The 15,598-nt window shown below is 41.6% G+C and overlaps 1 protein-coding gene across 1 annotated transcript; it reads left to right on the top strand.

Annotated features, from left to right (window-relative positions):
* Nucleotides 1-1,228: 1,228 nt before the first annotated feature.
* Nucleotides 1,229-13,928, top strand: pcolceb (procollagen C-endopeptidase enhancer b). The gene is made up of 9 exons (XM_023274165.3): nt 1,229-1,387; nt 2,922-3,030; nt 6,004-6,262; nt 6,475-6,599; nt 10,088-10,224; nt 10,386-11,056; nt 11,169-11,249; nt 11,423-11,593; nt 13,553-13,928. The coding sequence occupies exons 1-9, from the start codon at nt 1,302-1,304 to the stop codon at nt 13,681-13,683; spliced, it is 1,770 nt and encodes a 589-aa protein (XP_023129933.2). The 5' UTR covers nt 1,229-1,301; the 3' UTR covers nt 13,684-13,928.
* Nucleotides 13,929-15,598: the final 1,670 nt, after the last annotated feature.

Raw genomic sequence — 15,598 nt, forward strand, 5'->3', positions numbered from 1 at the left:
GAATAGGTGCCAATGTGGGAGGATGAGTTACTGGGTGGCATCCTGGTAAAGGTTCTGCCTAGGGACTCCATAGTTCTGCTGGCAGACATGGTTGATGCCTACTGCTGTTAACAATGACAGAGAAACCTGGAGGAAGGTGACTGAGACAAATGGGCTGCCTAATTAGTATGAGACTGCCAGGCATGGAACAGCAAAACAAACACTATATATTTAAACACATTTCCTCATCATTTGGTTCCACAGCGCCACAGGTAAAGGTTGACAATTGACTTTGTGGTCATATTGTGAGACCTGCAGTATGTCTCGCACAATCAGATGAAGTGAGGAGTAGACTGGTGGTGAGTTGGATCAGATAATGGTGAAGGCTGCTGGACAGACATCCATCCATTATCTATACATCGCTCAATCCTCATTCGGGTCACGGGAGTCTATCCCAGCTGACTTAGGGCGAATGCAAGGGGACTCTGGACAAGTCACCAGTCTGTCACAGAGCTACATATAGAGACTAACAATCACACTCACATTCACACCTATGGACAATTTAGAATCATCAATTAACCTCAGCATGCACAGGGAGAACATGCAAACTCCATGCACAAAGATCCCAGGCCCAGGCCGGGACGCGAACCGGGGATCTTCTAGTTTCTAGCTGCAAGGCAACAGTGCTAACCACCGAGCCACTGTGCAGCCCCTGGACAGACATGTCAACCCAAATATGTAGTGAGGCTGCACAAAAGTCATCCTCTTGACACCAAGAATACCCAAACCAAGTTTCATGTACAATAAATCCAGTATTTGGTGAGATCTTTCAAGTGGAAAACTGAGCAGCGGGACCTACATTACCAAACACAGATGCCTCGCTGCTAACACAGTGACCATTATACACACATGCAACACAGGCACTCTGTCCGTCAGTACACACCTGCAGAAACACGTACAGTCCAATCCATTTCTTTACCTGTTAATCGACATCCCAGAGTTGGACTATAACAACCTCCCTGTACAGACTCACTCTACTCTGAACTGTACATACAGTGCGTTATATTTGGCCGTGAGTCAGTTATGCTGTTTTCCCTCCTCACCTGTGTCAAACAAGCCTCTGTTTTTCATCCATCCACCTTTTCCTTTCTTCTCCATCCCTCCATAACACACCAACTTCCATCACTTACACTACCCTGCTCTTTCTTTCTCCCCTCCCCTTCCAAACATTACATCTCTCCACGCCTCTGCACTGCCTCTCCCTCCTTCCCTCCTGCTTCTCCTTCTCCTCTCTCGTCTTTCCTAATCTGGAGGACAGCAGGATGGAGGGCAGGGTGTGGACTGTGTGCCTCCTTGTCAGTTTGACATTGGGATGGACCGATGCTCAGAGTAACACCACAAACTTAAGGTAAGGTGTGTGCGAAAGAGAGTTATCTTACATGTATGTGTTTCTCTCATGAGTCTGTTTTCTTTTCTGCATCTTGCATGTGCACATGTGGCAAGTTATTTTCAAGCCCACATCTGTCTAGATTAACAAGTGTGTGTGCGTGTGTGTTTCCTCTCCCGGTTGCGGTATTATGATTACTGACAGAGAAGGTTGCAGTGTTAGTAAGATGTGGTTGGCATGGCATAAACACACAGACAGGCAGGCGGACACAAAATGACAGCGTGCTGATTAAAGTGGGCAAATGCACTGTAGCTTGTCTTTTTTTCGTGAGAAAAAAAATTATAATACAGTCATGTAGTTTTACACTTAATGCCATATTTTGGACAGCAGAGAAGTGCATTATTTTTGGTTCTAACTAAATCTTTGGTGTGAGTGGACTTTCATTCACAGAGTGTAAATTGAACACGGGAGACAAACAAATGCCTGTGGGCTGCTCAGCCCCAGAGGGTCAGAAGGGAGGGACTCCACCACTGGAATATTTTGGCCACATGTGGCCTTACAGTACCGCAGTAGACACACGACACATGCCTGAAGAACAAGCTTCATTGTAATGATGATCACAGATGTTTTATTTTTGCCCCACTGGCTACCATAGTTTAAAGATAAAAATCCTCTTCAGGTTTCAGATCATCAAAACTGAAGTTTTTGAATGTGCCTTTCTATATTTTTGTGTTCTTGCACTCTGCATTATAAGGTTCGGTGCTGTATATGGTCCAGAATTGGAATGAAAATGGGGTGGACGGAATCAGACTAATTCCTGGGTTGGTTTTCTGGGGGTCAGACGAGGACGAATCTGGGGTGTCAATGAAACCACAACGTGAGGAATAACCTATTCATTTTGACAATTTGCTCAATATTTGTGCAATACTTCTGTCTCTGAAATAAGAAATGCTCTTTTAAGATGCATTTTTACATTGGATCTTTTGCACAAAGTTACTTTTGTAATGTTGAATACAATCTTTATCATTTTTTTCCCCTTATGGCTTTTGCAGACACAGCAAACATCTAAATTAACGAGTGTGGGCCCAGCGAGCGCAGCGAAATTAAAAGCTGAAGCCGGCCCTAGCTTTGATGTGTGTTTATCTCAGTGTGAAGGAGTGGGTGTGTGTCACCAAACCCCATGTGTGTTTGAAAAAGTGCCTGTCTCCTACAGTAAAATGTGTCTGCTGACAACTTTCTTGTGGTACAGTCACAAACACACACACAAACACACACACCATATACCGGCAGTCTTTCTGGCTTGGTGTGACCAAGTCAGATGAAAAAACAGCACAGCATGAGGGTTCACTGGGAACCTCCCTGGCCTTGGAGAACAGAGGCAGACTGTGCAGCTGTGGTCTGCAGCGTGTATGTAAACGTGTGTCTGCACAGGGTTTCGCCTCAATACTCTTCAGTATAGCTACATAGGCAAGTGGCATTTTCTTAGCAAGTCAGCTACAGGTTTTTTTTCCCCTCTCTTCCTCCCTCTCTCTCTCTCTTTCCCTCTTTCTTCCAGGCCAGTCTTCGCCTGTGGAGGCCACCTGGTCACAGACTCGGGCATCGTGGCCAGCGAAGGTTTCCCCAGTTTCTACAAACCCAACAGTAAATGCACCTGGTACATCACTGTGAGTCCTACAATCAGCTGTGATGTTGAAAAGCCTTTCTGAAAATGGCAGAACCTTACAGTGCAGTAACGCCTTGCTCAGCAGTGATACAACCTACACAAGAAGTTTAATTATGATGCCTGAGACCTCGTTAAGACTGTGTAGGCATGGACGAACTGTTTTTGATGCCTCCCTGCCCCTTCTTTTACTTGCTAAGCTCTAATTTGTTGCAACCTATCTGAGTAGTCTGGTAAACTCAACTCATCGCCCCACTAGCAACTTGTCAGCCAGAATGAATGACAATGCATCTTTTCGGAGTGGAAGTTTTTTTTATAGTAATGTCTCTAAGCAACCCCATGTGTTTTTGCTGCTCAGTGACTGCTGTAGCTGAAAGAGACTATTACAAGCAACATTAAAAGGCTAAAATGTAGTTGCACAACAAGAAAAGAATCAAACTCAATCCATTTATTCAGTAATTTATTTGTCCAACAAAGATTAACCAGGGGTCCTACAAGATCAAGAAGGCTTTACCTACATAAACATGGGTCTTTTTCTCCATCTTCTGGCCTCTAGTGTTTTGTTCGTAACAAACCTATGAAACTAATACTCTCCTCTTGCAGATTGGGGCTTTTAGTATCATTCTTCTTCTTCATGTCTACACATTCTAAGAGAAGTAATCGTGTAATTTAAATCTGAGCCCTTTAAGGCAGGAAAGAGTTAATTTAATGGAAATAAACTTCTAAATATGTAACTGTGATACACAGAGATGACTTTTTTAAATTAATGACAAGAGAGGTTCCCTTCATGCTAAAAAAGGAAATCCCAGTCCACATTAACACACAAAAACAAAATGGAGTCGCTGTCAAAAGCATGCGGAATCCCAACCCTCAACCCATGCTGGCCAATTAGAAGCCAGAAAAAGGCTATTACCATTAAATGGAAGAGGGTGGATCATCTGTTACTCAATATAGTGCCAGAGTAATTGTACATTCATCCATCCATCCATTATCTATACACCGCTTAATCCTCATTAGGGTCGTGGGGGGCTGGAGTCTGTGCCAGCTGACTTAGGGTGAAGGCAGGGGATACACCTGGACAGGTCATCAGTCTATCACAGGGCTACACATAGAGACAAACAGTCATACTCACATTCACACCTACAGACAATTTACAATCAGGAAGCTGGAGAACCTGGAGAAAACATGTGCATGCACAGGGAGATAATGCAAACTCCATGTAGAAAGATCCCAGGAAGACCGGGACGTGAACCATAGATCTTCTAGCTGCAAGGCAAACGTGTTAACCACCAAGCCACTGTGCAGCCCGAGTAACTGCACAGTTACAAAGTTTGGGGTCATTTAGAAATGTCCTTATTTTTGAAAGAAAAGCATTTTTTTTTTCAATAAAGATAACATTAAATGAATCAGAAATACAGTCTAGACATTGTTAATGTGATAAATGACTTTTAATGGAATATCTACATAGAGGTACAGAGGAACATTTCCAGCAACCATCACTCCTGTGTTCTAATGGTACATTGTGTTAGCTAATGGTGTTGAAAGGCTCATTGATGATTAGAAAACCCTTGTGCAATTATGTTAGCAAATGAATGAAAGTGTGAATTTTCATGGAAAACATGAAATTGTCTGGGTGACCCGAAACTTTTGAACGATGGTGGATGTGTAAATATAGAAAAAGGTTAGCACCAGCAATATATTGGTCATGTCCACCAAAATTGTTCATTTTCAGTGGCTTAAACTGCATTGACATGTTCACTGTTCCATTGCTATCTTGTGAAAAGTGGCTTATAAAACCTTTGTGGGCTGGATTTGGTTAAGATTTAATTCTTAGGGTTTCTTTTTGACCATTCAGAAACATTGATAGCCCAAAGTTCATTAATATTGAGATCTATTTTCCTCAACCTACACTCTTCCCCTTACGTTGCTTTAAGGATGACAGAAATAATCCTATTTGATTTCGGTGGGAGCTTCTTCCAGCTGACACAGTGAAGCTAAATGACTGACGGCTCAAAGTTCAGTGACTGTTCCGTGGCATGGGAAGGGAATGAGATTGAGGAAAAAAAGCAAAAAAAAAAATATTCTGATGCAGAGGTAAAGTTAACCCTGGGAGGTATAAAAACTACTCAAAGCTGAGAGAACAGGAAGGAAAACCAGCAACAGCAAACAAATGCTACATCCTCACAGCAAGCTGCCACTGACTCTCCTGCTACCAACCAGCTTCTTATCTTCTCAGCCTGAACTGCAATGTGTCGTCTTTACAGGTAACAGGGTGAGATAGAGTGTTTTAAAGCTTTCAAACAGTGCAAAATTAGAATATAGACCAAAACATTAAATTGCATTTTGTCTACCAGTGCAGAAAATTACAGTTTTACCTATAGATATTGGAATTCACCAAATCTATTCAATTTCCTCCAGATTCTCACTAGAATATTCAGATTTGCATAGACCAAATGCATGCAATGACTTTTTTCTTGTCAGTTTGATGCACTTAGTTGCACTGAATGGTGAAAAACTTTTCTTTACCTTGTTAAAATGTCCGTATGTTTTTTTTTTTAAATGCTTAAAGCATGAGCAAAATAAGCAGTCAATACTTTATCTAAGCATTTCCACCTTGAAATCGCAGTGTAATGATGGCCAAAACAAAGATTCAGACTTCCAAGGTTTCATATATAACAAACCAAAGGATCCAAGTTTGTCACCTTGCCGGATGGGACTTTACATATTATTCTTCTTTGAAAATGGCTTCTGGTTCAAATGTGTATGGCTGAATTTTCATAGAGCTTCACAGGGTTTGAGAAGGGTAATGGGTGAGCTGCAGTAAGTCGTGGAGGGGTGGAGATAGAGGTGGAGATGGGGGTGGATCAAAGTAGGTATTTGGTTGTTCCTCTGTGCAGGTAATATTGACCAAGACCACTCTACATTTACTCCCATAGCTTCTCTCTTTCTTCAAAACTTCACCTGCTGTCCCCTCCAGGTCCCTGAGGGTCACGTGGTCATGCTGTCTTTCCGCCTCTTCGACATGGAGGCCGACCCCACTTGTCGCTATGACTACCTGGACGTCTACAACGGTCACTCCCGCTTGGTGCAGAAGCTGGGCCGTTTCTGTGGGACGTTCAGGCCCGGTGCCCTCATCTCCACCTCCAACACCATGATGCTGGAGATGGTGTCGGACGATGCCACCGGGGGAAGAGGCTTCCTGGCTTCCTTCAATGCAGGGAAGCCACATATGGAAGGTGCGGACGTGTAATCGTGGAAACTGATGCTTCGGCTACACAGTTTTGTCTTTTTCCAAGAGATACACCACGGCATTGGGGTTTCATCAGATTTTTTTTCTTAGTAATGAAATAATTCAGACTCTTAGTCTTGTTTTTGCTCAGTAGATTTCCTTAAGCTTCAATTGCAGTGTCCTCTTTTTGACCCCGTCTTCTTTTTCTTACTCCCATAGAGAATCAGTTTTGTGGAGGACGGCTGACAAAAGCGCAGGGCTCGGTCAAGACGCCCAACTGGCCCAACTCTAATTACCCAGCAGGTATCAGCTGCTCCTGGCACATCTCCGTAGAGCCGAGCAATGTAAGCTGATCATATTGCACTTCCCTGTTAAACGCATCAGATTTTCTGTATGATCCCTGCTGACCAATCTTAAAAATGGTTTATATAACTCTGATGCCAGTTGACCAGCTTGGTGTGCTGCTGCTGAATGTCATCAGTGATTTGACCACTATTTGTGTCAAATCATGTGGTAACCTTCAAACTGCTGAGGTTACAGATTACTCCTTGCTGTTACTTCTGATAGTCCAGCCTGTTTCCTGTTGCCAGAACTTGACCCATGAAACACACACTTAATGCTGTCAATGCTGAAGCCACGTCGAATGGGCCTGAATCCTACAAAGATCACACAGGTGTTACTGCTCCTACCCTTGCGTTTCAGAGCACCATTTCTATTGCCCCGACAGCCAAGCTGACAGTAGAGCCAAGACTTTAGTTACGTGGATGTTTTGATGTGATTTATTTCGATGTTGGAAAAATGATCCACTACGTAGATTTAGAAGTGTTATTTTTAGATGCCAAGATTCCCCTTGCAGAGTTCAACATATTCTCAGAACCCCAATCGTCACCCAATGAACTTGAGACACACTGGACCCCAAAAATATCGAAGGATGCATTTCTAGTGCACATTTGAAGGTGATTTTGAAATGGGACAACCTTTTTCATTTCAGGTAATTCAATCAGTCTTCAAATGCAGCCTTTGAAGGTTGCAGCCCCTTAATTGGGACACTGGTTGAGTGTGGATGAAATGCTGACATGTCAGCAGCTGTTGAAATGACATTGTTATAATCTGTCCAATAGGCCTTGACAAAAATGGGAAAGGACACGTAAAATACCAGCAAAAGAATATTTATTAACTCAAGCGATGAAGTGCATAGAGAGTGTTAATCAGCAGTATCAGTGGTGTAACTGTGGGATCTATGGTCATTAGTGTGGTGAAAGGTGCGGTAAGGTGCAGCAACCAAGCCAATGGCTGCAAAACGTGTCTGACATTAAGAGAGAGAGACCACATTGAGGATTGAGCCTTTTATAGACCAGAGCATACGGCCCACTCAGTTCCTGGCACATCAATGACTGACATCAGACCAGAGAATATGAGAGACTCCCTATGTGCCCACACTGGCCTACTGGGCAGGGCCATGGCAACATAAGTAAACAAGAAAAGGACTTAGAGAGTGTAGTACTCCACCAAGGCTGCTCAGCTGTTGTATCATTTCCAACGGATGAAATCTTTCATAAAAAATTACCTTGCACTGAGCACAGGTGTGTGTTATGCATATGTATGTTATATACGAATACCGAGTCGCATATCCTTAATATGTAGCGGGCGGCGGGAATTGATGGGACTCAGAAGCACCCCCACAATTTAATCAGTTTTTCCTTGTATCATTTCCAATGGTTAAGTCCACAGCAGTTGATTTGTAGTAGGATCGCAATCAAGTGATCGTCAGCAGGCAGTTGACGTAGTGTTCATTTGTTGTCATAGTTATAGTAACGCTGTGCCGCTATCTCGCAATGTAGAAATCTTTAACAAATCCGTGGATCCTGACTATAAACCGCATCACTGCCAAAATCTAATCACTTGGTCCTTGTGTCATTTCTGACCTTCCCTGAAAACTTCATCCAAATTCCTTAGTCCGTTTTTGAGTAATGTTGCGCACAGACAGACGATCTTCACATAACTCTGCTGCATTCCTTGGTGGAGTAATAATAACATCCAGTAAGAATCAATTATCAGCTTGGAAACCTAATAATTAGTCCCAGTGTTGAAATACTGTAAAGGTGCAGCTACTGAATTCGCCTATGATTATTAGCAAAACAGCAGAATGCTGCCCATTCATCTTGGGATGTTCTACTCATGATGGCTGGATGGCTTTAGCAGTATAAATGAAAATGCATGTGCCAAAATCTAGAATGACATAAACTCCAAAGCAAAACTTACTTTTGTTAATTACATTTTATGTTAAATTAATATCCATCCATCCATTATCTATACACCGCTTATTCCTCACTAGGGTCGCGGGGGGGGGCTGGAGCCTATCCCAGCTGACTCGGGCGAAGGCAGGGGACACCCTGGACAGGTCGCCAGTCTGTCGCAGGGCTACATATATAGACAAACAAACACTCTCACATTCACACCTACGGGCAATTTAGAGTAATCAATTAACCTTAGCATATTTTTGGACTGTGGGAGGAAGCCGGAGTACCCGGAGAAAACCCACGCATGCACAGGGAGAACATGCAAACTCCATGCAGAAAGATCCCGGGAAAGCCGGGACGCGAACCAGGGACCTTCTCGCTGCAAGGCGAAAGTGCTAACCACTACGCCACTGTGCAGCCCTTAAATTAATATATGTAATTAAAAGAGAACATTTCAAGATTTGTCCCTCAGTGTTGGTATTAATAGTGACATGTATCCAATCAGCAATTACATCAATTTATGACACAGAAAAACAATTAATGAGACAGTTTCTGTAAAAACTTGTTGAAAAAGTCTTATAATAAAATGGAAAAGTCAAAGGTGCTTCTTTGTATGTTTGTATAGATATTTATGTCTGATTGACTCCAACACACCTTTTCTGTTTAAGGTGTTTGGTTCCTTTTGGCTGAACAAGAGGAGTTTGAAGCAATAGCTGTGGAAGTCATGTAAAATTAATGCTAACTGTGGAGCAAACTGTTCTGTACATTATCAGTAACTAAGATCAGCTCACAGCATGAAAAGTTCAACACATTTGTAAATTAATAAGAGCTTCAGAATTCAGTATTGATTCAGAATAGCAGTGAAATAAGTTCCACAAAACCAGAGATGGGCATACTGTTGAATTCTGGAGGTGTAAAAACAGCAGTTAGATGTAGAGAATGTTAAATTTCTTTACTTACTTACCCCCTTTCAACTATTCAGATTCATTATTTTCATACTTTTTGTGATGATGTCATTGGATGTGAAAATGTGCCGACTCAAATAATGTAATGCACAGCAGCCACCAACACGCCATGTGGGCTTGCTGATAGATTTCTCTCATAATAGTTTGTAAAACAATCTAAGATTTTGTGAAAGATAGAAAAATATGCCCAGCAGCTGCAACATCTATCTAAATATTATAAGAAATCTAATTTGAATTGGACTTTATGTGCAGCAGGGTGTGTTAAATAACTTGTTAAATAACTTGAGCTGTCGCTGGAGCAGGAAGAGGAATGAAACTAGTCGTGAAGGGGGCCATCACGAGGAAATGCTCCACCTCAGGTTCCCAGTGTTGTGATGAAGTTCAAATGAAAGACCTCATTGAGTGCAAGCAGGCGTGTTCATGTATGCGAAGAGATTGAACTGAAGGAAAAGGAGGGAAGGAAGCAAGGGCGAGAGAGGGAGTAAATGCCCTTCTGTATTTCAAAAACTCCAGCACCGGTACCTCTCCATGTCTGCACTGTACTAAGTTTATGAAAATTAGTCGGAGACAAACATGGCTTGATTTGCTGTCAAAAATGTTATAGTTTGTGTCCCGCCTCTTTTCCAGGTGATCGAGGTGAAGTTTGAGAAGTTGGATTTGGAGGCTGATACGTACTGCCGTTATGACTACGTGGCATTGTTTAACGGGGGAGAGACCGACGACTCAAGGAGGATCGGGAAGTTCTGCGGTGACAGAGTACCAGGGTGAGATTCACTGTTAAAACATGCATTTTAAGAAATAATTTGCTTTTCATAGCTGTGACACATGACCTAAATTGGACAACATTTCTCTACTTCCCCTGTACATTTCTTCCACCTGTTCTTCTTTCCATTCTTCGCCTCTAATTTCCCCATTCCTTACACAGGGCTATAGTGACAAATGGTAACGAGCTGCTTGTCCAGTTTGTGTCTGACCTCAGCGTGACCTCAGATGGATTCATGGCCCACTATTCCAGTGTGCCCCGTGGGTCCCGAAGACCCTCTGCTGGAGGGGATTTCATCTTCAGACCTCAGACCACCTCCCTGCCACAAAAGCCAACCATGAGGCCAAACAAGCCTACCAAACCAACACCTAAGCCAAATCCCAAACCAACTCTGAGACCAACTCTGAAACCAACTCCGAAACCGAGGCCTGGTCTCGTGGTTAAATCCACCCCAAAACCAAGCAAAAAACCAGCAGGGAGGACATCCCTGGTTAAAAAACCTCCACTCCGCAAACCTACTGCCAAGCCTGCAGTCAAGCCAACACCTAAACCCAAACCAGCTAAACCCACACCAAAGCTACCTGTTAAAAAGCCTACAACTAAACCTGGAGCTAGGCCTACACCGAAACCTAAGATCGTTAAGCCAACCATTAAAGCTAAACCCACACGTAAACCTGCCCTGAAGCCCACTGTAAAACCCAGTGTCAAACCAGTGAAGCCAACCCCTAAGAGTAGAGTTAAACCGACAACTAAACCTAAGATGAAGCCGAAACCATCACCTAAACCAGGACTAAGCAAGACTGTGACGAGGAAGCCTGCAGTGAGCAAGAAACGTGAGTGAAAGCAAATGATTTTAAAATGCAGAATCTGCTCTTTTCCTCCATTTGTCTAGCTGTGCATACCTGTAGTAGAAGTCCTTATTGTTTGCTCATGTGTTTCCTGCAGCTATACCGCTGAACCCACTGTGTACACAAGCCTGTAAGAGGACAGGAACTCTCCAGTCCAACTTCTGCCCTCATGACTTTGGTGAGACGCAACATGAGCTGCCTCACATGTCTACCTTTTAAAAACATCATTAGTTTTATTTACCATATTGTTCCCATTCTTTTCTCTATGAGACAGATTTTGCCTTCCCTTCTGCCTTTTTATCTCAGAAATTTCAATTTTCTCTCATACATTTTGGTCTCTTTCTCTTTCAGTAATTACAGGTAAGGTTACACTTTTGGCCCCGGGCCCAGGGGGTTCTGCAACAGTCGAGGTGTCCCTGATCAAGGCCTATAAGACAGGACGCCTCAACATCACCAAATCAGGACCCGTCATGTCGGTCACAATGACCTCCACCTGCAAGAGATGTCCTGGGCTAACCAAAGGTATGTTCCAGTGCTCTGTATTTGCAATCTTTGTCTTTTTTCTTCGCTGTTTCGATACAGCATACTGCTGCTAGCACTGGGTTTCAAACTCCTGTGCTTCCTGAGATACTGAACAATCTCAGTGACTGAAGTTAGGCTTTGAATGCTTTCAGATTTTTATCTGTGTATTAACATTTTCTTTGCGCAGTCGATCTTCGTATTTCCCGATCAAAGTCCATAAAATGGGAATCTTTTCTTTAATATCGTCTTGTGTCCAGACGGCAATCAACTTGGATGTGTTGATATTTGGCTTGTTCAGTTGTTTTTCGTCAGCTTTAGATAACATGATGAAATGCAACTTGGGTTCTGCAGTTAGAGCGGCATACTCTCCGTTTTGTTCGCTGTGGCGGCACATGTGGCAGTACCTCACTTCCCAAAGATCCAAACAGTGTTGTCTGTGTGACATAGTCAGTCGGTAAATTGCCAGTTTAGCACTCTCATTTATAAATATAGTAATGAATCAACAGACTGTGTTTCACATCAGTCAATAATTTATAGAGCCTACATTATTAAATTCAACTCAGTTTTATTTATCAAGCACCGATACACAACCCAAGTCATCTCACATTAAAAATTATGCTTTTTGGGTTTTCCTTGTTCTTTTCTGGAATTATATAGCTTTTTTTGGTGCATACAAAAGGTCTATACATGCACAAAGCTTTTAGAAACTGCTGAAACCTGGTTAATTGGGAACTGGCCTTCTATAGGGTGTCTATCAAGAACTTAACTAGGGATGTTGGACTTTACAGTTGAGGAACATGTTTTGAAACATGTTTTACTGTATATGGGAGTTGTATGTGGTTCTGAAAAGACAGACGAATAAGCCCAAAGTCCACGCCAAAGAGAGTTATTCTCTCCCACAGAAAACACTGCTCTACACCTGTCTGAAATGTCTCATTTGAAAAACAGGCTTTTCGTCCATTACTTATTTTGAAAATACACACAAAACTGTCACTCTAGGACTATACATTCAGATGAGTCACCTTTCTTTATCAAATACAGGTGGTTAACTCTTTGACCTAAAAAAGAACTTTAACAGAGTCTCTCCACCTTTTCCATGTCTTAAAGTCAAATTCGATAAAATAACTTTCAGTGTATGCAGATGATGTGATTCTTTAACTAATCCCCAAAGCAGAAATGAAGGTAATAAAAATATGGAAAAATGATTACAAATTGAGTAATTATTACTCAGCCAAGTAACGCAGCGGAGTTATGTGATGATCGGCGTATGTCTTTCTGTCTGTCTGTCTGTCTGTCTGTCTGTCTGTTAGCAACATTACTCAAAAACAGACGGATTTGGATGAAATGTTCAGGGAAGGTCAGAAATGACACAAGGACCAAGTGATTAGATTTTGGCAGTGATGCAGCTGATAGTCTGGATCCACGGATCTGTTAAAGATTCCTGTATCACTGGGAGATAGCGGCATGGTGTCACTGTAACTATGACTACAAGTGAACACTACGTGCTGCCTGCTGACGATCACATAATCGTGATCCTACTACAAACTGACTGCTGCAGACCTCTCGGGACTTGCCTGTTAGAAATGATACAAGGAACAATAGATTAAATTGTGGGGGTGTTTCCGAGTCCCATCAGTTCCCGCCGCCTGCTACATTAGGTCACGCGATTCGATATCCGTACATAACGTACTAATTTTTTTTAAAGATTTCATCTGTCAAAAATGATACAATGACTGAGCAGCCTTGACAAAGTACTGTGCTCTCTGTGTGCTTTTCTTTCTAAAAGGATGTGATTGTGACTTTGTTTGGTCCCTTTTGGAAGTTATTGTGAATAAATGGCAGTACAGAAAGAAATGTTGCTTTTGGTAGCATATCATCAGTTTGATGCCTTAGTATGGATGAGAATGACTTGATATTTGACATATTCTAATGTTATTTCTTTATCTGTTTCTTGTCCAGGCCTGAACTATGTGTTGATGGGAAAAGTGGATGAACAGGGCAACGGCCACCTCACCCCCTCCAGTTTCACCCTCCTCTACAAGCCCATTCATGCCAAAGCACTGGCCGTCCTCGCTCACAAATCGTGCTGACATCACAGCCTAATCCACCAATCATATTCAGAGCCATGACTCTACAATAAGTTCACTTTACATAGAAGTTGAAAATATTATCAGCAATAACCAGCAAGGTTTTTTACATGATAAAATATTGTTGTGAAAATCAGTAACATTTTAAACATGAATTATTACTTTTTGTATTTTGTGTGTAAATTATATATTAATGATATAATATTTCTGTGTTAAAAGATGCTTAATAAACACAGTGGTTGGATTCATGTTAGTATCTCTTATCTATTATTTTCTATTGTAAACCATGAGATGATTTCATGTTTGTACATAAAACAGAACCCTCTTAAGGGGACAGTAGCAACAGAAGAGCACCAAGTTGGATTGATAGATGGAGCATATCTACGCTACAAAACAAAAAGAAATGTTCGTTTGCTCTTAACCATCAGTAGGGATTAGCATATCAGTATCATCAGTGTTTTTCCCTGTGGGTGTGGTGATGATTTCTATCAAAAGAAATTACTGTTTAAGAGTGACTATTTTTGTAAGTTATCATTATTTTTCTAGCTCTATGACAGGAATATGATGCCTCGGGTCCTAATCCCATCTACAAAGCTCTAACTGGCTTGGTTTTCTTTCCAACACCTCAAAAAATCTGCTCGTGACCTTAATTCCAAGCCTGTTAGAATAAATAGAAAATCTAATAAACAAATCACTGGACATCATTTCAGAGGGTTGAACCACCAGCCCAATATTCAAAAATGCTCTGAACCATTGGGTCTGGACCAGAGGACCTCTCAGGGTGTCCTATAGGATTTGACACCAGGATGTTGGCAGGTGATTCTTTGAGTATTCTGGGTTGTGCAGTGGGGCCTCTGTTAATTAAACTTGTTCCACTGCATCCTGTTGATACCTGATCAGAATGAGGTCTTGGGAGTTTGGAGGTCAAATCAACATCTTGGGTGATTGTCATGTTCCTCAAGATGTTCCTGATTGTTTGATGTTTTTGTGATGTGGTGGGGTACATTTTCCAGTGACATTTGGGATTGCCATTTGTATGAGGGAGTGTGCTTGCTCTGGGATAATGTTTTTTTGGGTGTCTAAGTCTCATCAACATGGATGCCAAACTCAAAGGCTTTCCAGCAGAGGACCACATAGTACCAGTATGATCATTGGTATTCACTTCATCACAACTGACTTAGTCCACCAATTCTAAGATGCATGTAATTTCAGGAATAGAGAGCAGTTTGTTCTTCACAATCATTAACTATTTGTCTTAAAGAATATATATTAGAGTTATAAATATATTACACAAAGTTAGAAATGGTTGTATTAGTGTATTAGCTATGGGCAGTATACCTATCTAGCCTTTGACATGTGTTGAGCAGTAATACCAGCTCAAAAAGCTGCATTGCCTTGCCTTTTTGTACACAAGACACACATAAAAACACTCATTACATCCACCATCTTTTTAATTCAATCTGCTTCAACTTCATTAATGTTCGCAGCACTGTTTACCCCTATGTGGGTCAAGTTGGCAATGATGGAAGAACAGTTTGGATCCTTAACTTCAACAATACAGCAGGGTAAAAAAAAAAACTCCTTTACAAGTAAACTTCTTGCATGAAAAGTCCTATTTAAGTAAAAGTAGGAGCAAAATGAAGTTAACTATTAAAGTAAAAGAACTGTTTCATTAATAGTGAGGCACCAGTGTGTTAACAGCATGTTACTGTTGCAGCAAAGCCAGTTTGAAGCACTTTATATACAATTTTATACACTGATAGCAGATAAATCTGAGGAGCTGTGAAATGATTACAGCAATGGGGAAAAACAAAGAAAAAGTTGCAATACCCAAATCTGTTTTTAGTTGTTAGATTTATTCCCTAATCCTGACATCTAGTGAGATATGGATCTTGTGAACATTTTTTGAAATTAAAAT

This window comes from Amphiprion ocellaris, chromosome 23, assembly GCF_022539595.1.
Source record: "Amphiprion ocellaris isolate individual 3 ecotype Okinawa chromosome 23, ASM2253959v1, whole genome shotgun sequence".
NCBI classification, from domain to species: domain Eukaryota; kingdom Metazoa; phylum Chordata; class Actinopteri; family Pomacentridae; genus Amphiprion; species Amphiprion ocellaris.

Excerpts from the sequence above, each read along its gene's own strand:
- pcolceb (XM_023274165.3), top strand. The coding sequence starts at position 1,302 with ATGGAGGGCAGGGTGTGGACTGTGTGCCTCCTTGTCAGTTTGACATTG. Across the intron at positions 6,263-6,474 it reads AGGGAAGCCACATATGGAAG|AGAATCAGTTTTGTGGAGGA; the intron begins GTGCGGACGTGT and ends TTACTCCCATAG. Across the intron at positions 6,600-10,087 it reads TCTCCGTAGAGCCGAGCAAT|GTGATCGAGGTGAAGTTTGA; the intron begins GTAAGCTGATCA and ends CCTCTTTTCCAG.